This window comes from Misgurnus anguillicaudatus, chromosome 16 (assembly GCF_027580225.2).
Source record: "Misgurnus anguillicaudatus chromosome 16, ASM2758022v2, whole genome shotgun sequence".
Classification (NCBI taxonomy): domain Eukaryota; kingdom Metazoa; phylum Chordata; class Actinopteri; order Cypriniformes; family Cobitidae; genus Misgurnus; species Misgurnus anguillicaudatus.
Genome location: NC_073352.2, coordinates 14324669 through 14345080, shown reverse-complemented (window position 1 = coordinate 14345080; position 20412 = coordinate 14324669). Strand labels below are relative to the sequence as shown.

The following is a 20412-nucleotide window of genomic DNA, read 5'->3' as shown; positions in this document are numbered from 1 at the left end:
CTCCTTATGATATCATAAGAAGAGCAAAATTTCAACAACCTTTTTATCATGTGCTTGTAGAGAATGGTTTACCAAAACTAAGTTACTGGGTTGATCTTTTTCACATTTTCTAGGTTGATAGAAGCACTGGGGACCCAATCATAGCACTTAAACATGGAAAAAGTCAGATTTTCATGCCATGGCCCCTTTAAATTAAAGCAGCTCAAACAAGCATTTTTGCCTGGAACTATGATAAGACCTGTCCAGGAAACCGTGGTCCATTAAAAAGTGGTCTTGAGACTGAACTACAACACTACTATTCATTGTGTCTGATTCGGGCTCAAATTGATAACTCAATATTGATGGCCCTGTTACACTGGAGCGCATGCAACTACCCATAAGGCGTGACGTTTCCGGACAACGTGCGGTAGGTGATTAGCGAATCACAACCAATCTGAGCATATTGCGTATTTCTGAGCGATAGGCTTCATAGAACCAGACACTCAACTGCCTGTTTTATGAGAATGGAAACAGCGAAGAATAAAGGTAAAATATGTAAAAAATCATGCAAACCCTCAAAAACAGCCGGTTTACCACCCCTTCAAACAGCATGAGAAACTCCAGCCTTGGCTGCTAAAGTAAAAAATAAACTTTCAGCACATCCAATTGCCTTTGGTTTGCCTTATGGAGCTGCTGTAATGATCACACTCACTGCTGTTGTAAGTCTGCAGCACGGAGAGTTTTTAAAGCCTCTCTTGTTTCTGTGACCATCGTCAAACACTATTTAGAGTCTCGCTAGAGATTTGGATGGTGCTTGTTGCATTCAAGATCATCCACAGTAATCAGCTCCTTTGAGTCTGTCCTTCTAAGCCGAAGTGCGTCTTGCTCTGTCTTTATGTTACATCATTCTCCACATGGCACATTATTAAGCTTATGGGAGTCTGTTGGAAGAAAGCCTTGCTCTCAGATTTGTCGTTGCATTGAGACTCAGCTGTTGCAGCTCGCCGGCAGATGGATCGCTCGCCGCCCGACTCGGCGCAAGCAGTTGATGTAATTTATGCGCATTACTGGAGGACGTTTTCGACGTCGACATGACTCACGTCGCTGCGATGCCTTTGAATATGATATTAATGACACGATTTGGCATGATTTCTAACCAAAGGAGATGGCGTGTCACTGCTTTGCACCTATTATAATATACTTATAAATCCAAGCAGCTGCAGGGTCATAATGATGACTTGATATGCAGCTGTGTGTTTTGTTTGCGCTATGGCAGATTATCAGAGCTTAACATGCCATACTGCACATTCACCTTTCGTGCAGTATATTCTCCTAGTGGCTATGCACGTTCTAGGTGCTTTTTCTGGAAATAGCATGAAGGACATGTTTTGCGAGAGCATTAGAGCTTGAAACACAATAAAAGTGAGGTTTTTGTTGGTTGCTTTTTGCTCAACTCCCTGCGATTGGACGGTAACTGCAAAGCTCAAAGGCTTTGGCAGGAAATCCCCCATTGGCAGGCACAACTTGCCTTTGAAATTGTCCCTCTGTACTCTACATCATACCTAATAATTCTCTTTTAAATTAATTGCATCTTCTAATGCCTTTCTTTTTTATTGCAGGCATAGTTTTCAGTGGATCCACTTGGATTAGTAAGTTAAAGGGGCCCTTGAGTCAAACTTTTCTATTATACTGATGTGTGTAAAATCGCTTTCATTTTCCAAAATGATTCACTTTAGAGCAACTTGGCTTTTTACTGTAATTGACCATCTTAAGCATAGATATTACAGGAGCAGAGGTTGTTTTTGTATCACGTGACCTGCCGTTTTGAGCCGTTGAAAACACTAAAGAAGGTAAAGTGAAATATCTTTATCGTGGCAAAATGATTGCACATAGCCTCATTCACATTCAGGAGCCTAACTGAATATATAATGTAAGACCAAGATGTAGCATTTTTGTTGCCCTTGATGAAGGTTCTACAGACTTTGCCCTATTCAAAGAGTTTTCTCAGTCTGTTATTGTCAAAGGGCTACCAGAAAAGTCTATTTTGTGCGGGGCGAAAGATTAATGTGTGTACATGTTTGCGTTTTGCCAAGGGCAATGAATGGGTTAAGGTTGGGGGAGACTCAAGCAGTGAGATGTTTTATCAAGGTCATGTGGGAACCATGCTGGGGAGTTCACATTCAAGGACGTACCTGTATGAAGTCACATGTTAAGAAAACATCTGAACACCCAGTACATTAAATACATAGATTTTGTGTGTTAACAGAAGTGTCATTATGCCGTATTTCTGTTGTGTTGAGATTTGCTTTATTGTCTTATGCTTGGAGGTCCCAGAGACCAACAGAATTCGTATTCAAATTCTGATGACCACTATGTTTTTGTACGACTTGCTTTCGCTCCTGTAACATTGTTTTTTTTTCTAATAATCGTGTGTCATATAATGATACGATTCTTAATACGAATTAGCCAACTTGTAAAATACTTATGAAGTCCAGATCAGGCAGCAGAGAGCCATATAATATAAAATAGTAGTAAAGTCACAGTTTGTCTTATAATTAAATGTACTTTCATTTGCATCTTAGTCCTTATCTAAACTCAAGAGAAAGATATTATTGAAACTTGTAAAATGGGATATGTAGGAGTAAAACATTGCTTTTGTTTAGGGTCAGTTTAAGAAAAATGCAATAAAAACTAATTTAAATAGACTATCTGCATGAATTAAATACCATAGTGTGTACAAATCTATCCATTTATTCATGATTATATCTGAATAAGCTAAAGTAACATTTATTTTTCTTCATGATTTACGTTCTTTAAACCACCTTGAGGGCCTGAATGGGTTAATGTTAAAAATGACTTTGAACTTGAGAAATTGTAAAGAGGATCGAGCAAAACCTGTGCAAGCATGGAAATGTTAGCTTAGCTTAGCGTAGCGTAGCGTAAGTTTTACCAGGAAACTCGAATGTTACGTCATTCATTTCAAAAGGCGCAATCAATCACCCCTGATACTGAGAGTATATAAGCCTCGTACTCACCTGTCTTTGCGTTCGCAGATAGTGATGACAGCATTTACAACCCGCCCTCCCTACCACCATCACCAGGTCGGTTCGGTCCATACTCGAGGGGGATTAGATTCTGGCCTGTCTTCATCTTCAGACAGGAACCGCAAGAATCCGTGACCCCCGGATTTGAACTATGGTCGGGGCCTACGCCAAAGAACTATGCTGTGTTACATTCTAACCTTGGTTGCTAACTACTGTTAAATAAACTCATATCAATTCTTAACCTCTCTTCGAGTCTTTCTGGTAGAACTTATGGGACGTTTCAGAATGTTGTTTATTTTTGTTTGTAGTTGTCTCATACTTTTAGATATGGTTTTATGTGTAGGTATTATTTGATTATAGACTGCGATCTACAGTGTATCTACTGTATAGTACCGTTAGTTTTCTCTTTATAGAACGAGTGTAGCCAAATATCTGTAGCCAGTACTACACTCACCTAAAGAATTATTAGGAACACCTGTTCAATTTTCTAATTTTTGAGATTATACATCATGGGGCAGTTTCCCAGACAGGGTTTAGATTAATCCAGGACTAGTTATATAAGAACATTTAAGTCGTTTTACAAACATACCTTACAAAAACAGGGTGTGCATCTTGAGACAAAACAGTGGCACTGATATATGTTAGGATATGTCAGTGCAAGATGTTTTTTCACCCTCAGACAAATACATTTGGAGTTATTTTAGTAAATGTCCTTGCTCTTTCAAGCTTTATATTGGTAGAAAACTAGCCTGGGTTTCCTCATGCTGCCTTGTGCGCAAATTTATTCACACTGCAAGTCTAGCATGGAAGCTATGGACCAATTTTGCCCTGAAATAGGGAACCAATCACAGAACAGGGAGGGGCAGCAAGACAATGACGACGTCTATGCGACACACTAAAGCAGTTTTGTTTATTCAATACAGCAGCAGACGCAAAGTTACTTTTCAATGCAGCCTTAGATAGTGTTCAAGTAGTTTTGAATGCAAGTTTATTAAAAAAAAGAGCAACATTTGGAGGATGTTTTTATATGGCAAGACATGATAGCTATGGAGTTTTATAGGACCCACCTGCTATAGGCATCGCCGTCGACGAAGTACAATTAACTTATAAATGGTAAGTGGTATTTATTAATATCATATTGTCATTATGCCTGTACTCTAGTTGTCACAGTGCCACTAAGTTGTGTTACTTTTCAATACAATATACAGCTACCGGTTTAGTTGTATAGCTTTCAGCTGTGTGCACACGTACCGATAAAAGTTGTTCACGTTTGAATTCATGTCGCTTTAAAATACATCATCTGGTATAATTGAAACGATTGGCTATGAGCTACGTACAGACGCATTTAATAGACATTCGTAGCGCCCAATAAACGGCTCTGGGCATTCGTAAACCACTCCTCAAATACGAGAAAATGAGCATATGGTTCCCAGACCACGTCTCATTCTCTATGAGACTGGTTTGGTGTTCGCCAGGCTAGTAGAAAACAAGGATCAGGGAACAGCTTCTGACTTTAACCCCCAAAAATGTGCATCCATCCTTCACAGAAGTAATCCACACGTCTCCAATAAAGGTCTTCTGCTGGAAATTGATGTGATTTGGCAAGAACATGTCCATATTTCAATCTTTATAAATTATAATAACAAGCTTTTGATAACAATGCCATATTGGACTCATATGATTCACAAGAGTCACAGTACAAACTTACCCATGGCAATGAACGCTCACTACGCTAAAACTCTCTCAGGAATCGTGATGTCGTCCAAGATGTCGTTGTTATTGGTTAGTTATTGCAGTGATTTTTTTATAGTTTGAAATATAGATATTTTTCTTACAAAATCACATTAATTACCCACAGAAGATCTTTATTAACTCTTTTCTCGCCATTGACAAGTTAACTCGTCAATTAAGAGAAAACGCTTCCCTGGCAATGACGAGTTTTTCCGCCAATTTGTATTTCCACCAGAAGGTGCTATTACCCAACTTATAAAACAGAAGTATTTTCTTAGGAATATAAATATTGTATGTTCATATATTTAAAGAAGAACATTTTCTGGAAGTCTTGAAAATCATAAAAAATGCTGGCGCAAGCTGGCAACTTTTTAAAAATGCTGGCAGGGAAAGAGTTAACCAATTTAAGCCATGTGGATTACTTCTGTGAAGGATGGATGTAGTAATTCTGATGATTCAAGCTTAGCTAAATTACAAATATTAAGCAAAATGGGAAAAAGGGAAAGATTGAGAAACCTTAGAAAGCTGGAAACACTGAATGGGATGCATGGATTTAAACAAAATTACAATTACAATTTCCAGCTTTGAATATTCAAACAATGGCTTGCTTCTCCAAAAAACGTAAAGCTTGTTATACACATTAAAAAGACAAGTTTGGAAAGACTCTCTAGGGCTGAAATGAAAAGAATCTGCCTTCTAAAATTCTCAAGCTGAAGGCGATACTATGTTAACTTATGCAAAACACAGCAGCGCTTGTGAAACGCACGGTAAGATCAAATTAATCTTTTAAAGTTGTTAACAGCATAGGCTCAAATCCAGAGTCAAAACCCTGGATCAGGCAGGTGCAGTATGTGCACCGAGGGCAGACCTTCTGGCAGTGTGTGTGTGTGTGAGGTTTGGCCTTACGTAATGTGAATCTGAGGTCCCACACGCTAAAGCCACCTACACAATGCTCCAAAAGTGATTAAATTAACTCAGTGTGCTTCACTGCGCTTGTCCCCTGGCTTGCAGCTATAGATCATGACCCCAAGTTTAAGCTCTGCCACCTCTGCCCTGGTTACTGTGTTTATCGTTGGAATACTTTGGGACATTAGCTGATGTGAATGTAAGTAGCTGATGTGAATGTAAGTGGCCTGCTGTGAACTTAACCATGAAAGTTTACAGTTCTCATGAGGGGGCTGGATAAGACTCTACTAGATTGCAGCACATAAGTGTTGTTAGTTTATAATTTTTACCTTATCAAATTTCCCTTTTTCAGATAAACCTGCCACTAAACAGCATGTAATAGTAAACTATGACTTTAGTTGGTTCTTGACCTGACTGAATTCACTGTACTCAACCAACAACATGAACAAACTGGGCCAGACATCGTGCAGATAGTCTGGCTAAACGTAAATTGACGAGGGACTCGATTTACTCAGCCGGAGGTTATTTAGTGCGGTTAGGCATTGCGGGTAACCATTTATTCAAGCAAAGTAATGGCCTGGAACTTTAATTGTCATGGGTTGTTCATCTTCAGCAACAAAAACAACCAACAATGAGGTCTCGGTAGAATGCCTATGATCACCTACACTGCTGATTAAGCTCTCTCTTAACACGTTGATCCATCAACTTATTTAATAATTGATAAGCTAATATTTAATTAATACTTTATGTAATTCCAGCATTGCTTATCCTTAAGTGTCCTTGATACATAAGTGGTTATATTTGTCTTGAGATGCCAGATCATTAAATGTGTTTAATTGTAAAACTTGGTCAAAGTGTTCTAGTTTTTTTCTTACCTTAGACTTTGACCTGATGGCGGAAAATAGATTTTGTGTGCTTGTCTCTTTTTTGAGTTATTTATATTTTTTGTTGCTGTGAAAGCATGAGGTTGAGACGTATTATCCTTGAACACTGCTTTTTACTGTGTCTAAAACTGGAGCAAAATCCAGAAATAGATGATTTCAGAAAGACGTTCAATTAATAATAGCCGTTTCATGACTCATTCTTTAGCTTGAGATCAATGCTGTTGCAACTGCAGCCATTCTTAATGATATCAAAGCTTTTTTTACGGTTATTTGACTGTTTCTTGATGGGGTTTTTTTTCAGATCTTTGTTTTTTTCATTGGGAGTTTTTAAGGATGCACCGATACAAGATTTTTGTGGCTATATCGATATTCGATTCATACTTAGAATGACATCTACTGATACTGGTTGTTAGTTTTGCTTTTAGTAGAGATGCACCGTTTTAATAATCAGTATCGGACAATAAAAGCTATTTTTTACAGAAGTGGCCAATAGTTTAAAAACTGTCGATAATCATGGCTGATATATCCTGCCAATCAAAAGAGAACAGGAAAATGCAAGGATTTTGAGATCTATGTATAAAACACGTAAAGAAACATCACTTATTTAATGTTCAATATTCACTCTTTCACTGCCAGGGTTTTTTGAAAAAGTTGCCAGCCAGTGCCAGCGTTTTTCATGATTTTCACAAAAGTTTAATGCCTTCCAGAAAATGTTCTTCTTCAAATATATAAACATACAATATACCAAATGAAAGAACAGACCCTCTGCTTTCAAACAAAAAAAAACGTTTCATCCTACATTCAGTAGTTCTTTTGTAATCAGCTTTTGAATATTGGTAGGTTTCTTCAAAAACACCACATTTTGAGCAAAAAGCAGAGATAATTCCATTTTTGTGATGGACTTTTCATAGAGATCCCATTCAGAGCGATCTTTAAAACAGACACGGACATGCAGCAGCTTGCCATAAGGCAATACTTCCGGGTTTAAAAAGTTGCGGAAGGGCGGTATTGCGGAAAGATGGAAATACTCGTCATTGGCAGGGAAGCGTTTTCTCTTGATTGACGAGATATCTCGTCAATGGCGGGGAAAGAGTTAATGGTCATTATATAAATTAATTTAGAAAATTTAATCTTCGGAATTTATTTATTGCAACCTAATATATCCACCCACCCCAGTCTCACAAAATTTCGTTATATAGTCACGTATTTTTTTAAATTCTTTTTTCATGATATTATAACAAATTTTCGCGTATTTTTTTTCATTATTGTATAACGAATTTCTGTTTTCGTGTGATTGTCGCGTATTGGTTGCTCAACTGTTTTGTCCTATTTTCTTACCATTGTCGCTTTGGTTTATGGTTAGATTTACATAAAATGACATCCCTACCGAAACCCAACTCTTAACCTAACGCCAGGCGACATATAAAAAATAAGAAATAAGAAATAAGAAAAAATACTATACACCAATACATAAAGTGACATTCTAATGCAAGCACCAAATCTAGCCCTAAACCGAAGCGACAATGGTTTGAAAATAGGAAAAAGCAGTTGAGTAACTAATACATGATAATCAAACGAAAACAGGAATTCGTTATACGATCACGAAAAACACGAAAATTTGTGATAATATCACCAAAAAAGAATAAAAAAAATTATGTGACTATATCACGAAACCTTGTGAGACTGGGTAGCAGCCAGATACATCGGTATCGGCAGATATCAGTCTGAATATTCGACTATCGGTATCGGTGGATTTTTTTATATCGGTGCATTTCCACTTTTAAGTCCTTGTTTTAAAGTATTACACCATTAAATCCTAGAAGTGCACAGCATCCAAATTACAATTCGCCCTTCTTGTTTGCCAGTATATAATCTGCCCTGTTTTTAAACAATCAGCCGATGTCATTCAGCCAAGGTTTTTTCACTCATAGCTGAAGTGTGATTGTGCTTTCCAATTCTATTGCATTGCAATTGCATAAATGCATGAAAACCACTGATTTATATATACTGTATGTGAAGTTTCCTGCAAGTTGCTGTCATTAATATACCTCTGTTAAAAGTTCAGTTACCAGCGTGCCTTGGAAATTGGCATTCATTTTTGAGGAGGTTGAGTTTTTGTTGTGTTGGTTACAGTGACTCAGTGCATGTCATCGCTGAAAGTTGAAGCCCATTAAAATGATAGATTGCGTTGTGTCGTAGTTTATGCTTAGGGACAGTTTACACCCACAAAGCAGTTTAATTGCATTCATTCTGGAGGAAAATCCACAAACGTCGAAGCTGGGCTCTCGGGCGAGTTGGCAACAGTCTACCTGACAACTTCCTCCGAGGGAGAATGCGAATGTAAATTTAGACAGAAGACAGGGTCTATAACATCTGCAGTCAGTGGACAAGCCTGGCATGCATAATTTCAAATACAACACAGACTAACAATGAATGGGTTCGTTTCTTCTGTTGATCTGCACGTTCCTTCTGTCGTCTTGTTAAAATGAATGACAGGACAACGTTACTATTTCTCATTTCTGCCTTAAAAACTGATGAGCGTCGCAAGCCTGTGGTTTCCTGTAATGTTTTTTGGCACTGCAAAAAATACATCTGAGAAAATGTTTAAAAAGCAATTAAGATGTTTTTAAATGATGCACCATTGACACAGAAATGATTTTTCCTGTTTTTCCTCTAATGTGTTCCCTTTCCCTTCAATGTATTGTATACACTGTAAGACAAATGGTCAAAAATGGTCCCAAGCATCCAAGGCAGTACCCTTTAAAGAGGTTCTAATATGTACCATTTAGGTACAGAGATATGCACTCTTTGGTACCTATATGTACCTCTGGAGTACCAATATGAACTTTATGAAAGGGTACTGCGGCAGTGAAAGCTAGGGATCATTTTTTACTTTTTCTTTTTACTAATAATACAATCCTACCATACTCTGACAAAAAAATTATGAAAATGTGGTTATTTTAGATTCATCATGCCAAACTGTGTGTTGTAATACATGCAATGGAATGAGAAGTAGAAATGTTTTAAGAAATGTTTCACACCCACAAGGATTTCAAGTGTCAAACACCAAATAATAATAATAATAATAATAATAATAATAATAATAATAAAAACATAGCAAATGTATCATTAAAGTAACCATACACTTTACCGATCACTGGTGAAAAAAAACACCATCATTATTCATTATTCAAGCATTCATTCATTATTCTTTCAAAAAAAAATGTAACATAAGCTGACAGGTGAGAAGCAGGGGGTGGAAACGTTTATTTATATATGTATAATTTCCTTATATTTCATCAGCCTGGCCTAATAATTATGCAGAATTATTTCAATTATTTGTCCTTGACCCAGTTGATGCAGGTTGACATTTATTGTTCATAGCAGGAATAGAGAGCAGGCCTTTCATTATTTTTTATTAACAGGTAACAGGACTAGTAGTGCAATAGCACCATCTGCTGTAAACACATATTATGCATGTACATCAAAATGTAAAGCCGTGTTTAGTATTCAATCCATCTCACTGTAAGCTATGGGGCGGATATATCTGGATGTAGTCCAGGCTGTTTTGCTTATGTTGAATTCTTATTGGAACTCGGCAATCATTTTTAGTAAAGTAATATGATGGGTGATATCAACAGGGATGTATGCTTATAGCATTTCAAAGGAAAAAATGACATAGGTTGTTTTATAACAGTAGAGCCTAGTGCACATGCAGAACATCTTGTAAATCAATTGTATTGTATTAATATGATAAAAGGTTTTGTGTTTGTAAATTGTAATAAGCTATAAAAAATCATGAGGAAGTATTTATATATTTAAATCCTCACTTTTAAGTATATTGATTTCTTAGTTGCAGGTTGGAAGTAGACACAGCTTTCCTTGAGGGCCTGTAGTAGGTAGGTCAGGTAATTTCAGATGTCTTTTCAGATATTGCCATTTTCAACATCTGGAGGGACTAAAACAACACCTGCACTCTTCTTGCCCTTTTGCACAGGCTCTCCACTCGCCTTCTGATGTGCTGCATCAATTGTGTTGCATTATAATCAATTTTTATTCCCTTTGAAATGTTCAGTCTTTGTTTTTTTGTTTTTTTCTCTTGCTCTGAACACAGAATATAATTGCAATCTATCAGTTTTATCAAAAACAATCTATATGCTTTGGACATCAACTCTGTCCTTTCACATATCTTTCATCTCGTGACATTTCGAAGTATCAAAAAGCATTTTTTTAAAGGTTACACTTTTTGTAGACTTGAGCCTGCTAGGTGAACTAAAGTCTCTAGATCTACTAATTGAAGTGATGCTGCTTTTAATTTTTCAATGATTTCTATTTAAAATAGATTTTGTCTGTTTAGTTAGACAGTAGATTGAATATTGCACAATTTTTATAATGTTAAGCATTGTGCTGTAATAATGCAGTACTGTATTTGGTAATATTTTAAAAAAGTAAATCGGACTTTTCTGTAAACTAATCAAAGTCAGGTGTTTTTATAAAAGAGATCTGATGTACCCTGGGAATGAAAAAATCAATAAAGTTTAATGTGAGCAAGTGTTGTTGTTATAATATGAGTCAGAATGTTTGCTTATAAGTCATGAATGATTAAAGGATTAGTCAATTTTCTTAATAAAAATCCAGATAATTTTCTCACCACCATGTCATCTAAACTGTTGATGTCTTTCTTTGTTCAGTCGAGGGGAGATTGTGTTTTTGAGGGAAACATTCCAGGATTTTTCTCATTTTAATGGACTTTAATGGACCCCAATACTTAACAGTTTAATGCAGTTTAAAATTGCAGTTTCAAAGGACTCTAAACGATGGGTCTTATCTAAACAATTGTCATTTTTGACAAGAAAAATAAAAAATATGCACTTTTAAACTACAACTGCTCGTCTATCTCCGGTCCTGTGGCGCTCCAGCGCGACCTCACGTAATTGCATAATGACGTGGAAAGTTCACGTATTACATATATGAAACACATTTGCGGACCATTTTAAACAATAAACCAAGACAAAGACATTAATTATTATCATTCGACATACAACAATGTCTGAACGGTGCTTTTTTCTCCACAGTTGTAAACACTGGGGCATAGTTTCGCATACGTCATTTGTGACCTTTCGGCGTGATGACATATTACGTAAGGTCACGCTGGTGCGTCACAGGACCGGAGATAGACGAGAAGTTCGGGATCGTTTAGAGTCCTTTAAAACTCTGTTGAAACTGCAATTTTAAACTGTTAAGTGTTGGGGTCCATTAAAGTCCATTAAAATGGGAAAAATCCTGGAATGTATTCCTCAAAAAACATAATTTCTTCTCAACTGAACAAAGAAAGACATCAACATTTTGGATGACATGCTGGTGAGTAAATTAGCTGGATTATTTTATTTATTTATTTTTTTTTTAAAGAAAATTGACTAATCCTTTAAGATAATTTTATAAGTAAGAAAATTGACTAATCCTTTAAGATAATTTTATAAGTAGTCAGTCAATGCAGAAACACAAGCTATTACAGCCACAATCTTTCTCTTAAAGGGATGGTTCAGCCAAAAATTATGCAATTATTTACTCACCCTCAGGTTTTTACAAATCTGTATAATTGTCTTTGTTCTGGTGAACACAAAGAAAGATATTTGTAATTAAGCATTGACTTTCATTGTAGGAAAAACAAATACAATGGAAGTCAAAAGTGCTCAAAAGTTTTTTTTTTTGCTCAAAATATTTTTGTGTTCAGCAGAACAAATAAAAGTATTATACAAGTCTGTGACAACTCGAAGGTGAGTAAATGATGACAGTAATTTTATTTTTGAGTGAACTATCCCTTTAACCCCTTCAGACCCTGCCTCAACTGGAATGGACATTACATGTTTGTATAAAAAAAATATATGCTGATCGATCAATCAAACAAGGCACAGTGGTTAAACACCTGGAAAATCAGGTCTGAAGGGGTTAAGGTGTGTTTATAAAGACCTGCTATACAAATAGCAACCACTAGAGCCCAGTAAAGAGCACCGTTTCAGATTTTAACTAAATAAAAAGTCTTAAAATCCATAAACAGGTGCAATGCCTACAGAGTAAAAAGAGAGAAAAAACATAAAGAGAAAAAATCTTTTTATTTCTTTGTTGCCTTCTGCATGCCATATAAAACAATGAAAAATGTTTCAGTGAACGCATTTCTGTGTTACAAATGTGTCACTCTAGTAAACATATACTTGATAAGTGTTACATTCCAGCAAGTCAGGTGATAAGACTCTTCAATAAACCATTTTTTGTTATTGCGTGGTCAAATTTGAGCATGAATGTCAGTGCATCACAAAAGCAAGAAGTATAACATTTAAAGGGGCTGACTTTGACATCATGATTAAAATACTGAATATGGCATTGAAACATATTGAGAAAGCATGCCCAAAATATATGACCTTAAATTATATTGGATTATATACAATACAAATTACAAAATCTTTACATAATGGTGAAATATCAATATGATATAATAGTATATGTTCTACTGTAAACCGTATAACAATTATTAGTCAATACTTACCAACACGTGCTAATTGCTTTGGCTTCTTCATTTTTTTCTATTTTAAAGACAACTTACAAAAGTAGATTCGTGCTAAACCTAGTCTCAAACAAAATGTGTATTCAGATGAGAATTGTGCATCTCCACAAATATTTTGGGTGAACTGGTGTTTTGTTGCAAGCTTACGACATATTCACAGTGGTCTTTTAAAAGTGTTCATCTAAGATCAAAATACTTTTTTTTTCACAAAATGTCACAAGTAAACAAGTATGCTGCTGTTTTAAAATACAGTTGATTTTCATACAGTTAAAAGATATGTCAAAATGTATGATGAGGTCAACAAGATGCAAATATTAAAAATTATAAATTTGAACTCAAAAAAGTCTGTATAGATAAAATGTTAAAAAGCTTCTTTGTTCAATACAAAATGTGAAATTTTCTCAGATAATTTCACTACAATTAAGTCTTCCCTTTTTTCAGTCTGCAATAATGCTAAAATATCTAAGCAAATGACTCTGTTTCAATAAATCCAGTGTTGTAAGCTGTGTATTACATTATGCTATTGCATTCAATTGTCAACATCGTAAGTCATATTTTGCACTGCTGTGAGTGCATGAAGAGGCGTTCGGTTCGAGGAATCGGAGCCTTCAAGGCAGTTTCACGACCACCACGCACGCCCCAGCCCGCCCAATGTTTAGTGGGACCTCCTGGGATAACAAGAGATACAGAAGGTAATGATCAGTGTCCTACCATAACAAATTCAATCCTCTGTACCGCTCCCAGTCACACTCAGTATGTAGCACCTGTTTACAAGGCTGTAAACAGATAGACTGCATCACTGCAAGTTATAAAAGAGCCAGTATAGACTTTAAAAGTGTGTGTAACCCGGACCGGCTGAGGAAAGAGTTGTTAACCTTTGCCATTGTGAAACAGTGGACCAGAGATGAATGGAGGGAAATGCTTGTGCTTCCTGCCACACTCATATATCATCCAAGCACTTCAACAAAAAAAAATATAAAGTTGACGGCTTGGACACACACTTAAAGGGATAGTTCACCCAAAATTGAAAATTCTGTTATAATTTACTCAAACTTTTTTTGTACTGATGAACATGAAGGAAGATATTTTGAAGGAATGTTTGTAAACAAATTTATCAGAGCCCCCATTGGCTTCCAAAATGGGGCCTCTGAACAAAAATGTTATCATTGAATTTTAATTTGTTTTGGGTGAACTATCCCTTTAATTCTTGAATTACATTCCTAGGTGTATTCTCCCCATCTCAAATTTCCAAACCAAACAAAATCTAATTGGATTATATTGTTATAAAAACTGTTTGAGACTGATGCTAACAAAAATCTTGGTGTGTCAATCTATTTTAGTTTACCGGTATGTGTGAAATATGTTGAAATCCTGATATTTTTCTCTGTTCATGATTCACGATATTCCAGATTTGTTCCTCTCATTTATGACAGTCTCTCTCTGTTATTGTGCACAGCAGCACACACTTACCTTGTTACTATAGCAACCGATACACTGGATATTAACTACACTCACTGAACAAACCGATCAGATTCCCTCACCTGTAAAATTACAGTCTGGACAACGATTGTGTTCAGTGTGTGAACAAAGACAGCCAGATCTGAACATAATGCACTTACCTCAGTCCATTCATTATTCTGTGCATCATAGGACTCAACAGTGTTTAAGTAGGTCTGGCCGTCGTATCCTCCGACCGCATATAATCTGTCACCCAGAAGACACACTCCCACTGCATCCCGAGGGACGCTCAGGGAAGACACTGTGGTCCACGTGTCTGTTTTTGGGTCGTACCTGTAAATAGAGCACAGGGTATGCATTGCAATTCAACATAAACCTACTTAAATCAACAGAAAATAATGCAAACTGAGAGATAACTGATTTACAGTCTCAATGCTACTTAATTAACAGTGCTTACTAATTATTGAGTAATTCATTTGTTAATTTGTAATTGTGCACTGAAAAAATGATTCATTGAATTTAATCAAATTTTTTAAGTAAGTGGTTGCAATCAATTTATTTAAGCTTTTTTGTTTAAATGTAGCTTAAATAAATTGATTGCAACCACTTACCTTAAAAAATTGATTAAATTCAATGAATCATTTTTTTTCAGTGTGATTCTGTTGTTCATTGATTTTATTAGGATGTCTTTTAAACTTAAATCATCTTTTTGTTTATCTTTTATTATGTTGAATTATTTATACAGTGGCCACTTACACTATATCTCTCTTAAATAAATGCATTTAATTGCATTTGCAAACACATTCTTTATTTTTTTTTACAAAGAAAGGCAAAGTCACTTTCTGAAAACCTCAAAAAAGTATAAAAAAAATCTCTCTAGTGGTCAATGTGGTGGTACCCTTTCAAAAAGTAGACCTTTGCAGCTCAAGAGTTCATATTAGCCCCTTTTTAAGGGCACTGCCCCAGTGACAGCTTGGGATGTTATCAGTTTAATACTATGTGCAAACATTTTTAACAATTCAACTAGTTGCTTTCCTTTAGTATTTATTAAATAATTTTCGATGGATAATTTGTTGGCTTAATCTGACGTTTGCTGTAGTTCCTGTCATCACCAGCAGGGTGCATCTCACACCAGCTTTTAGCTACATTCCTCAAAAACGACTCAACAATGGTTTCACAATATAAGGTGTGTCCAGATTCCCATAAAACAATGTACGCATTACAGCACTTGGCATGCACCTTCTGTCCACCCTCACAGTCTGTTTTTGTTGTTATGATCGCACACATAATAAGGTGTTGTGTTTGTTTCTTCCCAGAATGGTGTGTGTGGTGGTAACTCACCTCTCCACACAGTCAGAGAGACGTGAGCAATGGCTTGAAGCTGGTGCGTCATGACCTCCAACTGCATACAAGAAACTGTTGTACGTGGCCACACCCACTCCTCCTCTTCTCTTTGTCATGGGTGCACACATACTCCATTTATTGGTGTGGGGATCAAAACACTCCATCGATCTCAAACAGGAGCTTCCATCACGACCGCCCACCGCAAACAACCTGTAGGGATTTATTTACAGTCAACGTGAAAGAGAATTTGCGATTCTATTTTCTTTTGTAATGTGATAGTTCTCAGTTTTATGCATCAGGAATTGACAGTTTCCCCATTTAAGTTAGTATGACCTACTGTATACCCATCAACAGTAGCTTCAAACAATAAATAGCTATTACCTAAAATATTAACCAGCAGCTTGGGCTCTATAACAACACACATCAACGTCAAAAATTATGGAGTCAACCAATCAAAAAATATGGGAGTTACTAGCCAAACAATTAAAATAAGGCAGGCTTTTCTTTTAACATAAACCAAGAGACACCTTCAGTTTAAGGGTCAAAGAGTGCAGGGTAAGATGTAAGCTAAGTAGCTAAACTTTAATAGCTGACAACTGTTTTACGATAGGCGTGTTTAACATCCGACCATAATATTCTGTATTGTTAACATTTTTGGGATTTGTGCAATGTAATGCGTTATTGTCAAGTTGTTTTCACCAGGCATAAGATTTTAAATTAATCTGCATATTGTGAATTAATTTAATATGGTTACCTTGCTTTCCTGGTAGCCTTTTAGTGAATTTAATAGTAAACAATTCAATTCTAAGACTCAGACTTAAACTTAAACAAGGTCAAATGAGTTGATTTGACTAAAGTATGTTTTAGGGGGTTTGAATATTTTTTTTAAACACACATTTGCAAAATCTATTTCTTTAAAAGGTGTTTTATGTCACTTTTAGGGGGATCTCTTAAGAATTCTATTATCGGTTGTGTATAAAGACACAATGAACTGTATTGTTTTATTACCATAGGCTTATAATGAGTCATTTTTATCGCCGCCATGTTTCTGCAGTAGCCCTAAATGGACAAATTGCTCTATAGTACGTGTTAGGTCACTACGTTGTCTTAGACATAACTCAGCTTCGAAAGGGTTTCAAAATGGAGGGGTGAGCTATGAACAAAGCCGTTGATTGCAATTCACAGTCTCACCGCTAGATGATGCTAAAAATCTACACAGTACACCTTTAACTATATGGGCTCTATCATACACCCGGTGCAATGCAGCGCTATGCGCGACGCAAGTACCTTTTGCTAGTTTTAACTCGCCGTAATTATCATTTTCACGTTGTTTAAATAGCAAAAACATTTGCGCCCAATTTTGCACCCATGGGCGTTCTGGTCTTAAAACGAGGTTTGTTCAGGCGCATTGTTGGTGTGTTGCTATTTTGAGGCAACTAAAATAGACTAGACTTTAGACCAGGTTTTAGTTGGTTAATGGCGTAAAGTCAATGGCGCAATATTGTTTTTGTTATTTAATGAGTGCAAATGAGGACCGATTACGAGATGTTAGAAGCCGTAAAGAGCTGCTTCACCTGTAGCCTGGTAAGTAATTAAATGTTTTGCTTTTAAAAATAGATGCAATATTTAATAGAGTACAAAACCTTTTCTTGTATATTTGTAAATTATTCTTTGAGATTACACTAATCATGTAGGCTATTCAGACATTTACAGCAATTAAACGCCTGCTATTTTTACTTCCCTGACTGAAAGAAAACGACTTTTAAAGGTTTTAATGTAAATACAAAACAACTTTTTAACATGAATCTTAAACTGGTGGTCTTTTTCCTCCACTTAGTTTTTCAGTTTAAATTCCACCCTCTAAATGGGTAATCGGAATGGCGCGTGGCAACTGGCTTTTAAAGGGGATGAGAGCTAAGACTCTCATTGGTTTATTGCACATTACGCCCAAAACACGCCCATTAATCATTACGAGAATTACAAACCCTTTAGACTGTGCGCTTGGCGCACAAACCATTTTCCCCGTTGTTAAATTAGCAAAAGTGAATTCAGATACGCTTGTTTAGACTGTGTGCCGTGCGCTTTAGACAATGCACGTAGAGGGCCCTTTATGTTTTTCATTTCTTTAAATCTCTTTTTTTGATTATAAACCCACACATTTACCATGGTTTTGCTAAAGTAACAATTGTTTAACCATAGTTTTACAAATGTTAATCAGTATGCCAATAAAAACCAACTATACTTTTAAAGACTGTAAACTATGAAGTACTGAATTGTTGAGTCAGATCGTTAAACAATTTTTCACCATTTCTTTGTTCAGGATTATTCGGGAAGGGTTAAAACGGTGGCTCAGTGGCACACTTGAACCTCCACGCATGACCCGCCTTTAACACAAATGCAAGCATTCATTTAGATTGTAGTAGAAGAAAGTTGAGAAAGACGGCAGATTTCACGCGTGTGGGCGTGGTTTCAGCGCAAAAGCTGACACGCCCCCATTGCTTGAAAGCAGAGAATGCAGCCTATTTGATAACTTATTTTATATACTTGCCGTTTTTTCCAGCATTCAAATTTGATTGGGTGGTTAATAAGACATTTTCCTGCGGTGTGATAAATTCAAAACACATTTAATATCTGACTTTAATGAATATATTGAATATATTGGTTACGGCCTTGCTTTCAAATAACATGTCTTGATGAATTGTGCACAAAAAGAAACTGGTATTGAAATTTTTCACTTTGACTCTATTTATATCTATGATATGTCCTGTTACAAGACTGATCAATTAATCACTTTGAAAAGTAGGGCATTGGGCTCTAGAGGTAGCCCAGGTTTGTCTTTGACCTGGTTACAGAAGAACCACATGAGTCATCAGTCAATGTCCTGTTTGATTCAAAACTAGACTCTTTATCACGGACAGAATTTTTACCAGCTCACCTGTCACGCAAGTAAACCTAATGTAAACCACACCAGAGGTTCTTTGGTCTGAGAGCTTATTAACTCCAGTCAGGCAGTACACTAGCCGTGTCTCGTTACAGTAGGCTGCGCCCTCCGGAGGTCGCATTCGAAGGCTGCATGCATCATAAGGCGGTCTTACTTGAGAAAAGCAACACTCCGAATGCAAGCTTTGAATGGGTCCTTCTTTAATGGGAATTAGGAGGATTCATGAGATGTACAATTTATTGCGTCACCAAGAAAAACGTCATTTCTCAACGTCATTCTACACACCAAAGGTGTAAAAGTACAAAAAGTAAATTTAAATTACACTCATAATTGATGCATATATCAAGTACGCCTAATGTAAAACTATTAAAAACTGTTTAGACTATTAATAAAATATCTTTTCTCCTTAAAAAATAATGAACACCAATCTTTCTCTAACGTCTAACAGATATCTGTTATATGTACGCCACAGCTCCTCAAACATTGCACATATTAATAAAACATAAGCTATAAACACCTTTCATTTTCAAATTACTCCAAATTTGGAAACATGTTTCCTTTATTCAACTGGTGTGACACGCAAAGGAGCTGTAAACGTTTTTAGCACAGCAAGGTGCAACTTCCTGTTTCCTTTTCTGTACATATGTTCTACGAAAGACGTTTCGTATAATTCTAGATTGAAGACCCTCCATGTACTGCATTCTTCAGAGGATACAAACTCTGAACGATGCGAAGGATGTAGTCTTCTGAAACGAGACACAGCTACTGTGTTATATTGTGTTTTTACAGTACATTTTTTCAGACCTTATCATGACTGGAAATACCTTTCATTTGAAATGAGGAATTACAGAAATTATACACATTGTTTTAAGAGGTATGAGAGGCAGCATTAAATTGTGAATGTATTTAGGTAACCCTTTACCTGTGACTATATTTACATGGCACAGCCTTATTACTTTGTTTTTGAAATATTAATTTTACCAACAGCTTTATAAAAGGTATGTTGGAAACACTTTATATTACAATCCTTGCAACAAACCTCAAAACCTTAATCCTAAAACAACACTCTTAAAAAGATCCCTAAAACGTCAAGCTGGGTAGTTTTATTAAGAACCTTTAATGTCTGCAGAAACTTTATTTGTAGTAGAAAAAGATTTTTCAGATTATCAAAAGATAAAAAAAGAAATAATTCTTCTAAGAGCCTTTGACTAAAAGGTCTTTTGTGAAACCAAAAGTGGTTCTTCTGTGGCATCGCTGCAGAAAACCCTTTATTTTAAGACTGTAACACTAACCCTATATTAAGTGCATGGTGATAATTCATATTAGTCAGCAGCATTCAACTGTATAATTACATTGCAAGAAAAAACTGAGTAACTGTGTGTTGCCATGCAACATACATAAACAAAATAACAATAGCTGTGTTTCACGTGCAAACAGTTGGGCTTTGCAAAGATGTCATATCTGTGCTTTTTGCTTTGTAAACACTGCATACAGAGAGTCAAAATTATAATTTTTATATCTTAAAAAATTAAGATATTTAGAAAATATTATTTTCCATAAAGA

At 36.1% G+C, this 20412-nt stretch overlaps 1 protein-coding gene across 3 annotated transcripts in view; it reads right to left on the bottom strand.

Annotated features, from left to right (window-relative positions):
* Positions 1-12638: 12638 nt before the first annotated feature.
* The window catches only part of klhl4 (kelch-like family member 4), a 41657-nt gene continuing 33883 nt past the window's right edge, over positions 12639-20412 (bottom strand). For all 3 annotated transcript variants that reach the window (XM_055178177.2, XM_055178176.2, XM_055178175.2), the window contains 3 exons: positions 15906-16118; positions 14726-14897; positions 12639-13774 (listed from right to left, as the gene is read on the bottom strand). In XM_055178177.2, coding sequence (XP_055034152.1) covers positions 13715-13774; positions 14726-14897; positions 15906-16118 — 445 coding nt within the window. In that variant the 3' untranslated portion in view covers positions 12639-13714. The remainder of the gene's footprint in view (positions 13775-14725; positions 14898-15905; positions 16119-20412) is intronic.